Source organism: Solea solea, chromosome 1 (genome assembly GCF_958295425.1).
Source record: "Solea solea chromosome 1, fSolSol10.1, whole genome shotgun sequence".
In the NCBI taxonomy this organism is placed as follows: Eukaryota; Metazoa; Chordata; class Actinopteri; order Pleuronectiformes; family Soleidae; genus Solea; species Solea solea.
Genome location: NC_081134.1, coordinates 7,514,273 through 7,529,164, shown reverse-complemented (window position 1 = coordinate 7,529,164; position 14,892 = coordinate 7,514,273). Strand labels below are relative to the sequence as shown.

General features: G+C 40.4%; 1 protein-coding gene and 1 long non-coding RNA gene across 3 annotated transcripts; both read left to right on the top strand.

Moving 5' to 3' along the window:
* Window positions 1-1,258: 1,258 nt before the first annotated feature.
* LOC131473408 (uncharacterized) lies at window positions 1,259-3,733 on the top strand. Its single transcript, XR_009242175.1, has 3 exons — window positions 1,259-1,409; window positions 1,883-1,909; window positions 3,638-3,733. It is a non-coding gene; the product is annotated as an uncharacterized LOC131473408 (long non-coding RNA).
* A 126-nt stretch (window positions 3,734-3,859) lies between these two features.
* ddr2b (discoidin domain receptor tyrosine kinase 2b) lies at window positions 3,860-14,420 on the top strand. Of its 2 annotated transcripts, none has more exons than XM_058630744.1 (17): window positions 3,860-4,534; window positions 5,154-5,243; window positions 6,495-6,597; window positions 6,784-7,021; window positions 8,050-8,197; window positions 8,295-8,397; window positions 9,014-9,197; window positions 9,841-10,081; window positions 10,202-10,267; window positions 10,834-10,949; window positions 11,499-11,709; window positions 11,806-12,014; window positions 12,309-12,436; window positions 12,536-12,754; window positions 13,122-13,356; window positions 13,433-13,582; window positions 13,658-14,420. In XM_058630744.1, exons 2-17 carry the CDS (start codon window positions 5,168-5,170, stop codon window positions 13,790-13,792), a joined length of 2,562 nt encoding a protein of 853 aa, XP_058486727.1. In that variant the 5' UTR covers window positions 3,860-4,534; window positions 5,154-5,167; the 3' UTR covers window positions 13,793-14,420. The 2 variants fall into 2 exon arrangements, with proteins under 2 accessions (XP_058486727.1, XP_058486642.1); XM_058630659.1 differs by having other exon boundaries at window positions 10,813-10,949.
* Window positions 14,421-14,892: the final 472 nt, after the last annotated feature.

The following is a 14,892-nucleotide window of genomic DNA, read 5'->3' as shown; positions in this document are numbered from 1 at the left end:
TTACTGTCGCTCCACCATGCAGAGGAATTGTTTTGATGTCCTGAAAAACCAGACCAGGGAAGACAGAGGCATTTTGGAAACTTCTGGACTTCGTATTTCGGCAGCTGTCAAATCAGCTCCACTTTGATCCAACTGTATGAATCGTTGAATTGGGAAATGTCCCTGGGCTCTTTCCAAAATCAATACATCTCATCCAGGCCTCCCTCGCTCCTCTTGCTTATTCACCTTTCTCCCCTCTCTCTCCTGAAGCTCATTACCCGTTTCCAACTGTTCCACTCTCACAATCTCTCTTCTGCATCAGTCTATCCACATCTCTCAATCTCTGCAATTCCGGTCAAGATAATGGCTGTTCACATGGAGTGTACTGAAAATGAAAGTGCACTTACTGTACATCGACATTTCTCCTTGTGGAATTAAATGCCCTTTCTCTTTTTTGTAGTGTGGTGCTATGTGTGTGTGGCGATTTAAACCAAAATATGTTTTAAGAAAATAATGATGATGCTCTGCTGCTTTTTGGGCTGACCTTTTCGAAATTGCTTTCCTCATTAGCATTCATAACTGCTTGAGAAACTAGCTGTGTCTCAATAGTAATGGCTGCATCACCCTCGTGTGAAAATCCGTACACACATGAAAATACAACAGAAAACAAAAAAAATACCTGTTCCCCTTGCCTGCTCTAAAACAGCAATGTTCAGAAAAAAAGATATCGTTTAGGTTGCCCACATTAGAACATTGTCATGTTATTTTCAAAATAAAAGGTAGTTTGTTTTTGTCTACTCTAACAAAGAGCCCAAAATAAAAGCCAGAGGTCAATGATGCATGAATGTAGTCATTAAAAACCTACAAATTAGTCATTTTAAAGTTTTTAACTTAAAACAAACATGAAAAGAAAATCAAAGATATTGTCACCACTGTCATAAAATAAAAAAGAATATTATTATTATTATTATTATTATCATCATTATTAACTAAATAAAAGCAAGTAGAAAGTGTTTTTGGCAAAGAATTTAAAGTATAATGCCATTTGTGAAGTATTTTATAAATACGGACATGAACATACAGTAAATGAAAACATTGAGGTACATGAGAGAAATGTGTACATTTTGTGGATATAGCATATCACAGCAGAAACAGATTGATTGATTGGTGACACAACACACCTGTTCATCTCCACACAGGTGTTTTCAATCAACGGTCAGTGCCATTATTTCGAAGAGAAGGCCCATTTAAACGAAAAAAGTGACGCTGTTTTTTTAAACAGAAACTGTTTCTGAAGGAGGAAACTTTAAAAAAAACTAAACCGGCGTGACTTTAGACGCCAAAAACTTGTTGATATAAAAACGTGGCAAGAACGTAGAGACTAAGATGGCAGGGTTGACCGTTTCCAGATTGATGGATAGTCAAGAATGGTGAGTAGCTTTTGTCAAATTATCTTTAGCGTGGCTCTGCTGGCTGAGCTATGTCATGTTGGCTTAATTATGTGCTCAAACATAGCCTTAGCTCAATGTTAGCCAAGGTGTGCTTCATTGTCAGCTTATTTCTACCTTAATGTTTGCTTATTTGTTCAATTTCAGCTTTGGCTCAGGGTGTGCTTCGTTATAAGGTAAATTTTGGCTTGATGATAGTTTAATTATTGGTTAGTATTGGCCAAGCTGCTTATTTGTTCAATTTCAGCTTTGGCTCAATGTAATATGAATATATATCTGATTTTATTTTCACATTTTGTCCATAAAATGTTAAATGTTGATCGCTGTTTTTTACGTCCATACAACATTCCAGAACACCTGAACTAGTTGTTTTACATGTCACGGCAGGAGCTTGAACATTGTCAAGGTTTGAGACTGCACTCAAATTGTGTTTATTTTCTTTCTTATTTTTTCAGGTTGATCTTCATGAAGATCATCAAACTGTAAGTGTCATGTATTTTAATTCTGGGTGGCTGCTGTGTCCCCACTTTTTCTTGGTCGCTGTGCCTATATCTATCTGCATTGTGGTTTTGAATTTGCATGGCCACATTCTTACTCCTCCTGCTTTCCATCTGTCATAGCTGAGGGTTCTACATGGAACATTTGCCACTGGTTGGTTTTACTTGTTCCTGGTTGAAGTGACGTTGTCCACTTTTTTTTGGGTGGTCTGAATTTGTAGGATGGTCCTTGTTGGTTATATTTTTGTGGAACTGCTGAGCGAGTGATTTGAAAGAATAAGGTGCATGACTGTGGCAGGGTTTGAAGTGCTTTTGCACCTTGTTGAAAGAATGCTATTTAGGGTGTTGAATGGGTTGCATGTGTGACTGAGATGTCTAGATTGAATAGTTGAGATGCTCTGAGTTTAGGATTCTGTTCAGCAGTTCACATTTAAAGTAGATATGGTGTGTAGATGCCTGTTTGTCTTAAAGGGCCACTGTGCCAAGACTTAGAAATGCTTGATAAGTTGTAATGCACTAACACTTCCTTTTCAGGTCTATCTACAAAGGGTAAGTCCATATTTCTTTTTCCCTTCTTTGGGGGGCTACCGTGTTGGCCTCCATGTGTGGTAGGGTTTGCAGAGTAGGGGAATAAACAATATAAAACTTGTGTAGTGTCTATTCTTATGTGTCGGCAACTGACTTACTAGTCTGGCTGCCCACAGCTAACTACCGAATCTGTGCTATTAAACACTTTTTCTTTCCAACTTTTTCTCGAACGGTAAGTGCCACGCATCATATTGGCCCCTGTGCCATTGATGTTCCACCGTCGTGCCGATCTGTCCTGGCTGCCTTGCCGATCTGTCCTGGCTGCCTTGCCTTTCCTCACTTTTAATGAAAACATGTGTCTCTAAAAGGAAAAAAAACCTCGTCTTAGATTTTGAGGGATGTTGGGCGCTGTCTTTATTACTAAACTATAGTTATGTAGGAAGACCAGATGTTAAGAGGGCTGAATGGATGTTGGTATGTAGTTGACGCTAGATTCTATGAATACAATGAATGTTGTGCCTTGTCTTGTCCGCTGTGTTACAAGGCTTAGGCTTCTTGGTCGCTGTGCCCTTTTTTTCCTTCGCTTTTCCAGCGAGGCCATTTATCAACCGTTAGCCCTAGCATGTAAAATAGATTCTGGTGACCTACAAACACAGTACCTGGCTTTGTATGGCCACCTTGCCATTGCCTTTGTATTACCATACGTCCCATAATGCAAGTAGGCAATGACAGCTGCCGGGCCCTCATGGCCTATTTGTATTATTGTGCGTCTGGCCTTGCGCGTCCAGTCATTTCACAAACATGGATGCCTCCGTATCCATGCACGGTAAGTGTACTAACCTGTACTTTTCTTTTAGCATCAATCAAGAGGATTCTAATTAATTAAATTGTGTTTTAGTTTCGGTAAAATAATTTCCAACGGTAAGTGCAGTTTCTTTCTTGCTTGGCCGCTGTGCCATTACTATGCCTGCTCTGAGCTTTTTCACATCTCTCTTGATTCGTCATGGCCACTGTGTCATGACCGTGCTTGGTCTTGGCTGCCATGCCAGTCATATAATTTCTGATCTGTTTTTGATTCAAATAAACAAACACACTCAAACATGTTTGCCAAGAGATGTCTTCAGGTACGTTCTTTCAGATGGTACTCACTTTTGTTTAATCCATATTTACTTTTGCTTTTTTCAGATGTTGGACCTTAAGGACCAGAGCCCAGTAAACTACGCCTCAGTGGCTGCTACGTTACCCGACCCAACAGGACATGGTCACAGATCCAGCTCTAAGATTTTTTTTGATTTTTTTTTTTTTAAATGGACTTTACCACCAGAACCCCATTACACATAATAAAAGGTGCAGATGAAGATACAGTAAAGTGTTGTGGTTTTAAGTGTTTGACCTTAATTATAAGTAACTGAGAACATGTAATGAAAGCACTCATTTTTTCAGTAACATATAATGTTATGAGGCATCAACACATATTGTTTGAGCTTTTCTATATGCGACTGCTCTGATTCAGTTTGATTTCTGGTAATCACAGCAAGGTTCTGCCTTTTGTTTTTACCACATATGTCCATTTTTCTTTTTTTCCAAGGCACGACTCCTCCTGTCTGTATCAAATGATCACTTCTTTGTGTTTTTTTTCCTTCAAACATCATGTCTCCTTCAGTAATTAGCAGGTTCTTCCCTGCAGTAAAATGAACTCCCTGTTTTTTTAGTAGCTCATGAAGGAAGCTGCCAGGCTCAGCTGCTCTCAGCTGCTTCTGTGGGCCATAATTGAAACCATTTGTGGATCAGGTGGAATTCCGGGATTTTGGCATCACCTCAATATCCCAAACGTGTTATTTTCTCTGCTTCTTTTCTTCAGCCAGGAGGACTGTTAAAGCAGGCGTCGTTTCCTCCCTCCCTCCCTCTCTCTCTTTTCGTTCACTCTCTACTATTCTCTCTCCCACTCGTCTTTCCATTCCCAGAAAGCTTTTCAGAGGAAGAGGTCTGCGACTTGCAGTTGTGAATGCATCAGCTCACAGTAGATGTGGAATACTCTCCGACACAGATGGCTTCATAATAACGAGAGAGGAACTTGTGAAAGTAAGTCAAATCCATGTTTGTCCCAATGAGATGTTGATTTAAAGGAAAGTTTGTCAATGTTGGAACTCAGCTCAGTATGGAAAGTGACATCAGACAAGAAAGTAGATTCACAAGGCCAATTATTATATTTCTAGTTGTACTACATTTCACTTCTTTTACACCAGACAGTTACTGGTCTAATGCAGTATGTGAAATATAGTGTGTTCTCAGGTAGTACACCGCAAAATAGTGCACTCTATCCCCAATTACATTTTTGGAAGCACACCACGTTAATTCGGGTGAGTGCAATTTCTGAGACTTTCACAGTCATGCCTTCGCAGGGTTTTGAGATATTCGCTGATAAGTAACCGTTCTTTAAATATATGATTAGATTCAGGTTTAATGTATTTCAGTTTTTGAATTACTTGAATCTTTTGGCTTTTATTTTTATGCGATCTACTAGGTTTTTGGCTCAAACCTTTCATTGTTTGTGTGTGCGATTAATCGTGAACTAATATGGTAAATATAACTATAAAGCCCAGCATAGTAAGTGGAAAACTTTTTTTTGTAAACTTAAATAATACTTTACTTTGGGGAATGTTGATCTCACCAATCTGTACAACTGTCCTGAAATGTTCAGCTCCTTGAAAGGATATGGAGGTTAAACTGATCACACATGGTGTCTTCTTTATCCTGCTGGCTGCTGCTGCGAGAGCTCAAGTCAACCCAGGTAGATATTCATCATCTACATTCATGTGAAATTATGCATGCCTTCATGTATATATTCATTTCACGTGCAACTAACACATCCACGAGGGACAGAGCTGAATTTGGTTTTCAGTGTGTGACCATAGCCTCAAGTATGAGGCAGTCCATGTGGCTATGTCATACTGAAGCTTAAAATAACGTCTTTATTTTCCTGGGGATAGGTGTGTTGACAAGATGGAGAAAGAAATCAATTTTAGGTGGGTGGGCTTAATGGGTGTGTGTGTGTGGGTGTGTGCGTGCGCATGCATGCGTGTGTGGTTTACCTAGTGGTCAGACTGCAAATATCCTCTGAACAAGCAGACCTTTCACAAGTGGGGGCATATGTGGGGTGGGGTGGGGGGGGGAACTGTAAAACCTTGTAGGCGTAGCTGCATATTGCACACATACATGTACACACACATACATACACAGGTTCATGCAGCTATGCTTCACACTGACTTCCATTCATTTGGACAGCAGTACTAATCGGCACTAACGCTAACCTTAACCGAACCATAATACGAATCTTAGCCCTGACCTTAAACAGTTCCTCAAAAATGAAGTTCTGCCTCATTAGGACCAGGTCTCCATGAGGACTACTGGTCCTGACAAGGTCAGTGTTTATGCCAGAAAAGGTCCAGAGAGGTAACAAATACAAGTGTACACACACATCTGACTTTTCCATTTAGAATATTTTCACAGTAAAAGACTTATTTGTTCGGCTACATGTCAGGGAGTTCAGTGGGAAGGTGAATAAAACAGACGCCCCTTAATTACCAGGTGGTGAGAGTAAACAGTAGTGCTGTGGAAGATGCAGTGAAGAGCTGCAAAGTCACAAAAGTATAGCTTCTGTTGTCACACGTGTATAAGACCATACTGTTAGCATAGAGATGCACGATTATTTTAAAGTTTAAAAACTTCTCTCACGTGTCTCTAGTATAAATTATGAAAAGCACAGGCAACTCAGAGACCCCTCCCTCTTCATTTTGCTTAGACTGGCACCTACACAGTGATGCCTCTGTTTTGCTTTAGAACGGTTTGTGGTGCTGCAGGAAGGGGACTGGGGGGATGGGATGAGTCCAGAGCACTTTACACTCACCTCCTCACATCCTGAATACACACAATTAAGATGATCACTTACAGGACATGTGAAGGTGTGCAGGTTTTACACATAAAAAAAAAAAAAAATCTGAATATATCAATATATATCAGCAGCGCTTCATGTGTTGTGCAGAAATATGTCGCTATCCTCTTGGTATGACGGGCGGGCAGATTCAGGATGAGGACATCTCTGCCTCCAGTCAGTGGTCTGAGTCAACGGCTGCAAGATTTGGCAGGCATGTTTGATGATACCTTTTCTATTCATTTTTCTTTGCTCAACATAATTAACAGTTACATTATTATTTAACAAAGTCATGATTTGAATTTATATCCTCCTCTCCCTCTTTCTTCCTCCACTATTTAAACCCTCTGCTCCTTCTTTCCTTCACTGTCTCCTCTCTCATGTCTTTTCACCTCCGCAGACTTGACTTTGACAACGGAGACGGTGACGGGGCCTGGTGTCCTGACATCATGTCAGAGCCGGCCGGCCTCAAAGAGTATCTGCAGGTGGACCTGCGTTCGCTGCACTTCATCACACTGGTGGGCACCCAAGGTCGCCATGCTGATGGGATGGGAAATGAGTTTGCACAGCGATACATGATCAAGTACAGCCGTGACGGCAAGAACTGGGTGGGATGGCACGATAGGAAGGGAAGGCAGGTAAGCAGTGAAAGAGTGATTTTTACAGCAATTACCTACAATTACACACATATACAAACACGTTCATATTCCAAATTTTACCCGCTACATCTTTATGTATCAGGTGCACAGATGGGTTTAGAGATTAAGATGTTGTTGAATCAAGACAACATTAGCGCTCATTTTAATATCATTCTGTCTTAACAAAACCCCGACAGATCAGTCCAACGTTGACGTTGACTACAGTGTCATAATTGTTATAACAGAATGATTTAACTTTTTCCTATGGCCTGTTCATGAGAGCAAATTTGAGTATTCTCATGTTAGGCAGGTGCAGAAAAGGTGCCTGAGTGCCAGGAACATGTCTGGCCGGCAGCCGGTGGGACAGGAGGGTTTAAATCCTGGCCAGGATAATGAGGAAGCAAGTGTGTGAGGGAAAGGGGAGTGAGGAAACAGGTGAGCAAGACTCAGGGCATCTGGTAGGTGGACAGAGTCAGAGGGACAAAATAAAGTAGGCCTGAGGCAAAAATCTGGAACTTATTAAAAAAGTGCTATGAAGAATCTACAGAGCATTATGTGAATACAGTGCCTAAACCAGGAGAAGCCGTATACTATTGTTTTTATTACCCCAGAATTAATCTTTTATATTTATATCAGGAGCCAGTTGGACCACCATGTTTTTACAAAAGCCCACAGTGAACAAACAAAGCAACCTTTGAGTAAGAAAGAAAGGAAAAGTGAGGTGAGGGCTATTCAGCTGCAACATATCTTTATACGTTAGACACTGATCTTTGGATTGCCTTAAGATGTTGTTGGAGTAATTAAATGACCGGATCCTGCCTGTAGCAAGGTGTGTCAGAATTGGGAGACATGGTCATGAAATAGAGGGTTCATAATCTGTGTAACATGCCTCATATTCAAGCTGATAGGAGGTCACACGCAGCGATTTTGTCATTCAGTAATCCCACTTGACACCATGTTCACTCAGATGGTTTCATGTTTACCACTGATAGGTCAGTCTGATGTCATCTGTCTCTCTCATCTGCCAGGTAATAGAGGGGAACAGGAATGCATATGACGTGGTGCTGAAGGACCTGGAGCCTCCCATCATAGCTCGTTTTGTCCGCTTCATGCCCGTGACGGATCACTCCATGATCGTGTGCATGAGAGTGGAGCTCTACGGCTGTGAATGGCTGGGTTGGTCGTCACTTTCCATTGCAGCATCTTGACACTTTAAAAACCCCAAAAAGAAATGTATTAAAAGTAATAACTGTATTGGACATGTTCTTTTCAGATGGCCTGATGTCTTATAGTATTCCAGACGGCCACCAAATGATCTACAGAGGCCTGGATGTCTACTTTAATGATTCTGTGTATGATGGAGCATCAGCTGAAAGGTTGGGATTTATCACCGGCTCTGAAGCACAAACAAAGCATAAAATCTCAATATACTTACGGATACCTGTATTACTTGTGTAATACTTGTGATTTGCTGCAGTAATGTTCTACTAAACTAACTGTGGAATATAAACATGCCAGATTATAGAAAGAAAGCAAATTTACACCCATAGTCCCTAGACATGTTAAAATGAATGAGGACATATAATGATATATAAGAGAAAGTAGGCTTATATGAACCAAAAGGTTTAGTTTAAAGTGTTGTTGATGTTAACAAAAACAATGTAATATTATTTGTTTGCTGAGTCATGCGTCTGAAAACGGGCTCTGTCGAGCAATAAGAGGGGAAAGAAGCGAACATCACATCAAATTGTTTTTTGAGCAGTAGAATTCACTTCTTGAACTTTTCATGAGCCCTTTGGGTGTTTTTCAGTCATACTCCTTGCTTTATTAACTTAATATTGCTGTTGCCTCGAATCACCTCCTGTGTGCAGAGAGAGAGCGAGAGAGAGAGAGAGAGAGACACGGGTGGAGCTTGAACTTAATTGATAATTTCTCTAAATTAAACAATTAAATAAATGGAATATTTTTGTCTTCCATTTCTCTTTCCCTTAGACTGACAAAGGGCCTTGGCCAGCTGACAGATGGCACCTGGGGTCTGGATGATTTCCTCCACAGCCACATCTACAGTATGTGGCCTGGCTACGACTATGTGGGCTGGAGCAACAAGAGCTTTACCAAAGGTTATGTGGAGATAATCTTTGACTTCGACCGTGTCAGAAACTTTACTTCCATGAAGGTAAGGACTCCAGGGGAAACTGTGCTGGGTATTTCAGTGAACAGTGAAATAATTCTGAGCCAATATGCCATGCTGGGCATGCGTCCGTGTTATGGGGCTGCAGCAAATCTTGATGGGGGCACGGAATGTAGAATGATGCAAAATAGCATAGCAGCGTGGAAATTATGTGTAATTACCTGCAGCCAAGGAGTTTTTTTGGCCTCGTTTGTCTGTTTGTCTGCATGACTCAAAAACGGAAAAGACAGATTTGGATGGAAGTCGGAAATTTCTGGAGATGTAAGTTATAACCAAAGGAAGAAATGATTTCTTTAAACAATGTGTCCTGCATACAAGCTGAAACTGAGGAAGCTAAATGGAACTCAATTTATACACAAGACTATGACTATGTGAGTGTATTTACACTGTGGGACTCCACAAAGCTTTCTGAGTGTTTTCTCAAGTATTTGTCCTGGATTATAGCCAGAATTTGGAGAGACAAGATACTGTTTTTGACAACACAGCAGGACATTTTATTCATCACTACACTTTCTCTTAGGATAATGCAACCCCCCCAGTAGAGAGAAATTGGCATATTCCTTGTATGATGCAGTGTTTACTTCTTAAATAATGTTTTTATTATCACATCCAACTTTCTCCTCCTCAGGTTCACTGCAACAACTTGTTTAGCCGAGGGGTGAGGATATTCAAACAGGCCACCTGTTACTTCCGGTCAGGATCAGAGTGGGAGACAGACCCGGTGACATTTCGGCCCACCGCTGACCGCGTAAGCCAAATTGCCCGTTTTGTCACTGTTCCCCTCGGAGACCGCACGGCCACTGCCATCAAATGCCGCTTCCACTTTGGTGACCTTTGGATGCTGTTTAGTGAAGTGGCCTTTCAGTCAGGTAAAAACAAGACGAGTGTGGGTGCCTGGGTTTTAATTCCCTGCCAATGTGTTTATAGTTTGACCTTGTTTACCCCCTCTTTGACGTCTGCTTTTCTTCACCCGTTTCTTTCACTCGCAGGTTCGGCAGTGTACAATACATCACTGACTCCTCGCAAACACGGACACCCCACAAACACACTCCCAGGTCAGCGCCTGAAAACGTTCTGATGTTTTTATTTCTCTCTGCATTGGCTGTAGTTTTGGTGAAGTGACAGAGGCAGTGTAGAAAGAAAATCTGGCAGACGCAAGAATGCAAGGCTGCTGGGAAGTGATGTGGCAGTAAATAAAACATGGAATGACAATAATCTTCAGTAACACACAAATATAACAATATATATAATGACGAGATAAAATAAAGTGTCTCTCATATAATTTTATTTAATGTAATGTAATATACTCTACTTTAATCTTATCTTATCGCATAGATTTTTTTTGAAGGTTTTTAATTTATAGTTTTTACAAAACTGGTTTAGTCTCATGCATCTTACTCTGATTTCTCATGATATTTTGTGTTTTAAAGGGTTGTTTGAGTAAAATCTAGATTTTTGGATTAAAAGTGCCCCCTAGTGATAATATGTGAAATTACTTAAATGAAATGAAATTATTTTGTGGCCTATTATGAGAAATAACTTGAACTTTGATGCTTTTTATTAAATTAAATCGATCCAAAATCTTCTGTCTTTTTGACAGGGGATGATCCTACTCATAAAGTGGATGACAGCAACACCAGGATCCTGATTGGCTGCTTAGTGGCAATCATAGCCATCCTTCTGACGATCATAGTCATCATCCTGTGGCGGCAGGTGTGGCAAAAGATGCTTGAGAAGGTGAGGGGAGAGGACAGTGTTGGGAAAGTACTGTAGGTAAATATGCACATGAAGCGATGGCAGCACGGTGGTGCAGCTTTGTAGAGTTTTAAGTCGAGCACAAAATGCTGTTAAAAGGGGATTTGACATTAAAATCCCTGAAGCCATTGCACTTATGTGTGTTGTAATTGTTTGGGGATAAAATACTTTTACTATTATATTGTGTTATTTTTTGGCCTTTTTGGCCTTTGGCCAATGTTGGCCTTATAAAACCCTCACAAGCCAAACTGTGTGTTTGTGCTTGCATAGTTTGCCATTTCCTAACTTTATGAACCATCACTGCTTCCTTCAAAGAGCCATAATGTTATATATGTTGTTTTTTTCTTTGGTAAAACTAGAGTTTTGTCTGTACAGTACCAAAAATCTGTTTCTTAATTGGAGATCAGCAGATTTGACTGTGCTTTTTCTTCCCCCCCCCCACATAATTACTGCTTATATCAGAGTATATCATATGTCGTCTCTCTGTTTCTGATAATCTGCACTGCCCTCAACTTTTGCATGTTTTCTTAGGCCTCTCGGCGCATGCTGGACGATGAACTCACAGCTCGTCTTGCTGTCCAAACCCAGGCCTTCTCCTTCCACCACTCGTCCCTGTCCACTGACGACAGCTCAACCTCCAACTCCACCTATGAGAGAATCTTCCCCCTGTGCGCCGACTACCAGGAGCCTTCACGTCTCATCAGAAAGCTGCCCGAGTTTGCTCAGGCCACAGAGAACTCTGGTAAGATGGTAACCAAAGTGGACGGTTTCTTGTGTTACGTATCTGCCACCGCTGCTGTTGTTTGATTATTTCTGTGTGCATGTGTGGTTCAATTAGGAGCTGGCACCTTAACAGGTGGTTCAGACAGTGCCCCCCACTATGCCGAGGCAGACATCATTAGCCTGCAGGAGTCCTCAGACAGCACTAGTCATTCCATCACAGCTGTCAACATGAATCTCTTTGCTGGCACAGATTCATCCATGAAAGAGTTTCCCAGACACAAGCTCACCTTCAAGGAGAAACTGGGCGAGGGCCAGTTTGGAGAAGTATATTCAGTTTTGGAGCTCTTATATCTGTTGGCATTCATTTTATCACAGAGAAATACTCTATATAGAGATGGTAATTAAATTGATTGTTTGCTTTCTTTTGCCATTGTTGTGTTCTTGTGTCTTTATATATTTAAATTAAAAAAGAAAAAATGATAGTGGATAGAATTGCTGTGATAAAAAGCACACAGAGTGTGTGTACTGCAGTAACACATGCTGAAACACTTACCAAATTAAACAGGCGGTTCCAAGTGGTGTCAAGTTGATGGACTGATGAAATGTGTGTATATTCAGGTGCACTTGTGTGAGGCAGAGGGTATGCAGGACTTTTTGGGTGAGGATTTGTCTATAGAAGGAAACAATGAGTCACCTCTGCTTGTTGCCGTCAAAACCTTGCGAGAAGATGCCAATAAGAACGCAAGGTAAACACCACATTTTTTGCTGTGTATATTATCTTGACCATCGATCAGACCCGGGACATATGGTTGGTTTTGTGATACTCTTTAACTCCTGTGTTGCAGGAATGACTTTCTTAAGGAGATCCGTATCATGTCCCGTCTGAGAGACCCCAACATTGTCCGTCTGCTGGCGGTGTGTGTGGACACAGACCCTCTGTGCATGATCACTGAGTACATGGAGAACGGAGACCTGAACCAGTTCCTGTGCAACCTCAGGCTGAAGCAGAACACTGACCAAGATGAGACGGAACAAGAGGAGAAAGACGGGGAGAGTATGGACAGGTAGGCTCATATCTTTACGTCTGATTAAAATCAGAGATAAAATAAAAACAACATACTTGCCATAATTTGTGTATATATCAGTATGTATTTTTTCTGTTTTTTATAGTTGTCTGATTGTTTCCACACTGTCTATATTATTGAGCCCTGAATTTCCACCTTGAGGATCAATAAAGGATTCTTGGAGTCTAAGTTTTAACCAAAAAATGTAATACAAAAAGCAACATTAGGACTACCTACAGTACTAATACTAAGGAGTCAGAGTTCCTGATGTGATCCCTTTGTCTTACCCACATTTATTCTGAGGACGGGAAATAGAGGTACACTCTACTTATGTCCTCGGTTCATTTGTGTTCTCCTCTGCTCTCAGCTACAGTAAACTTATTAGGATGGCTGTGCAGATTGCATCTGGCATGAAGTACTTGTCCTCTCTCAACTTTGTCCACCGTGACCTGGCCACTCGCAATTGCCTGGTGGGTAAGAACTACACAATAAAGATTGCTGATTTCGGCATGAGTCGAAACCTGTACAGAGGAGACTACTACAGGATTCAAGGCCGGGCTGTGCTGCCCATTCGCTGGATGTCCTGGGAGAGCATCCTACTGGTGAGTGCGGTTTGGAGCGAGAGGATATTGTTACTGCTGATAACACTGACACTTATTACATTATCTGCTTTCTCAGGGTAAGTTCACCATGGCCAGTGATGTGTGGGCATTTGGTGTGACTCTGTGGGAGATTTTGACTCTGTGTAAGGAGCAGCCTTACTCCCAGCTCTCCGATGAGCAGGTCATTGAAAACACAGGGGAGTTCTTCAGGGACCAGGGCAAACAGGTAAGCATCAAGAGTACGGTTAATCGATCACAGAGGACTTTCCTTACATCTGTGTGTCACGGTGCTTCCTCACAGGTGTACCTGCCAAAGCCGCCATGTTGTCCTGAAAGAGTCTACACTGATCTGATGCTGAGCTGCTGGAGGAGGAACGCCAAGGAGAGGCCAAGCTTTCAGGACATCCACATTCAGCTGATGGAGAGTCTGGCATAGCAGATGGGACATATAAATTCTCCCTGCTGTACACTGTCATCCACTTTCTTCAGGATGTATTCAGTATTAGGACTTGACTAACAACTTGTCAAAGGTTTTTTGTTAAAACTTGCTTGCTAAAATGTTGCGGTAAATGGAGAGGGTGTACACTTGAATGAGCCTTTTATTGTAGATATCATGCAAACTAGCAAACTTCAATCAGTGTATTTACACTTCTGTATATTTATTAATTACTTTTTTATATTTATTTATAGAGTACTTAAAAGTAATCCCTAGGTTTTGAAACACAGATGTGATTTATTTAATTTTTTTCATATATACAGTATATGTGGCCTTGGATAAAAGTGCCTACTAAATGAGTAAATGTAAATAAACATTTGCTTCTATTGCACATTTAGAAAAGAATGTCCCCCATGTGAGCATTTCTGTTTTTGCTTTATTTTTTTTCACAAACGAACACAAACCTTTAACGACTGTTTTCTGGATGAGAATGGTTTTATCTATCATGACATATTTAAGAAACATGGTTGCAGAAATCAATTAACCTTATAGTGTAAAAAGAGCACTATAAAAGAGAATATGAGTTACACCAAAGAGCTTTGTAAATAAAAGAAAAAGTGAACATTAATTACAGTGTGTCGAGCTTTGTTCGTCACATACTGGATATAAACATGCAGCACTTTCATTATCTCTGTTTTTTTCTTTATTTTTAATGCAAACACATGATGAAAATGTTTTTATCAAATGTTTTATTTTTACAAACATGTTTGCAGAAAGAAATTAAAATAAAGAGAATGTTTTACAATGTTTAAACTAAATTGTAGTTGTTTCAAAAAAATGGGTTATGTTGATATCCACTATTTATTGTGAATATTAACAATAAAATGAAAGATAGATGAAAAGACAAGCCTTTTTATTTATTTCTTTGTCTAAAATGACATAGGGACTATTTAATGTAACATGTTACACATATTAGGCATTGAAGATAGAGTTAAATGTTCATTTGAGGCTTATTAACAGTTTAATATTTAACAGTGTAAATATGAGCATATATAACTGACTAATATAAGTGTTAAGTAATACATTAAGAATAATAAACT

Excerpts from the sequence above, each read along its gene's own strand:
- ddr2b (XM_058630659.1), top strand. The coding sequence starts at position 5,168 with ATGGAGGTTAAACTGATCACACATGGTGTCTTCTTTATCCTGCTGGCT. Across the intron at positions 13,357-13,432 it reads CCTGGGAGAGCATCCTACTG|GGTAAGTTCACCATGGCCAG; the intron begins GTGAGTGCGGTT and ends CTGCTTTCTCAG. Across the intron at positions 13,583-13,657 it reads TCAGGGACCAGGGCAAACAG|GTGTACCTGCCAAAGCCGCC; the intron begins GTAAGCATCAAG and ends GCTTCCTCACAG.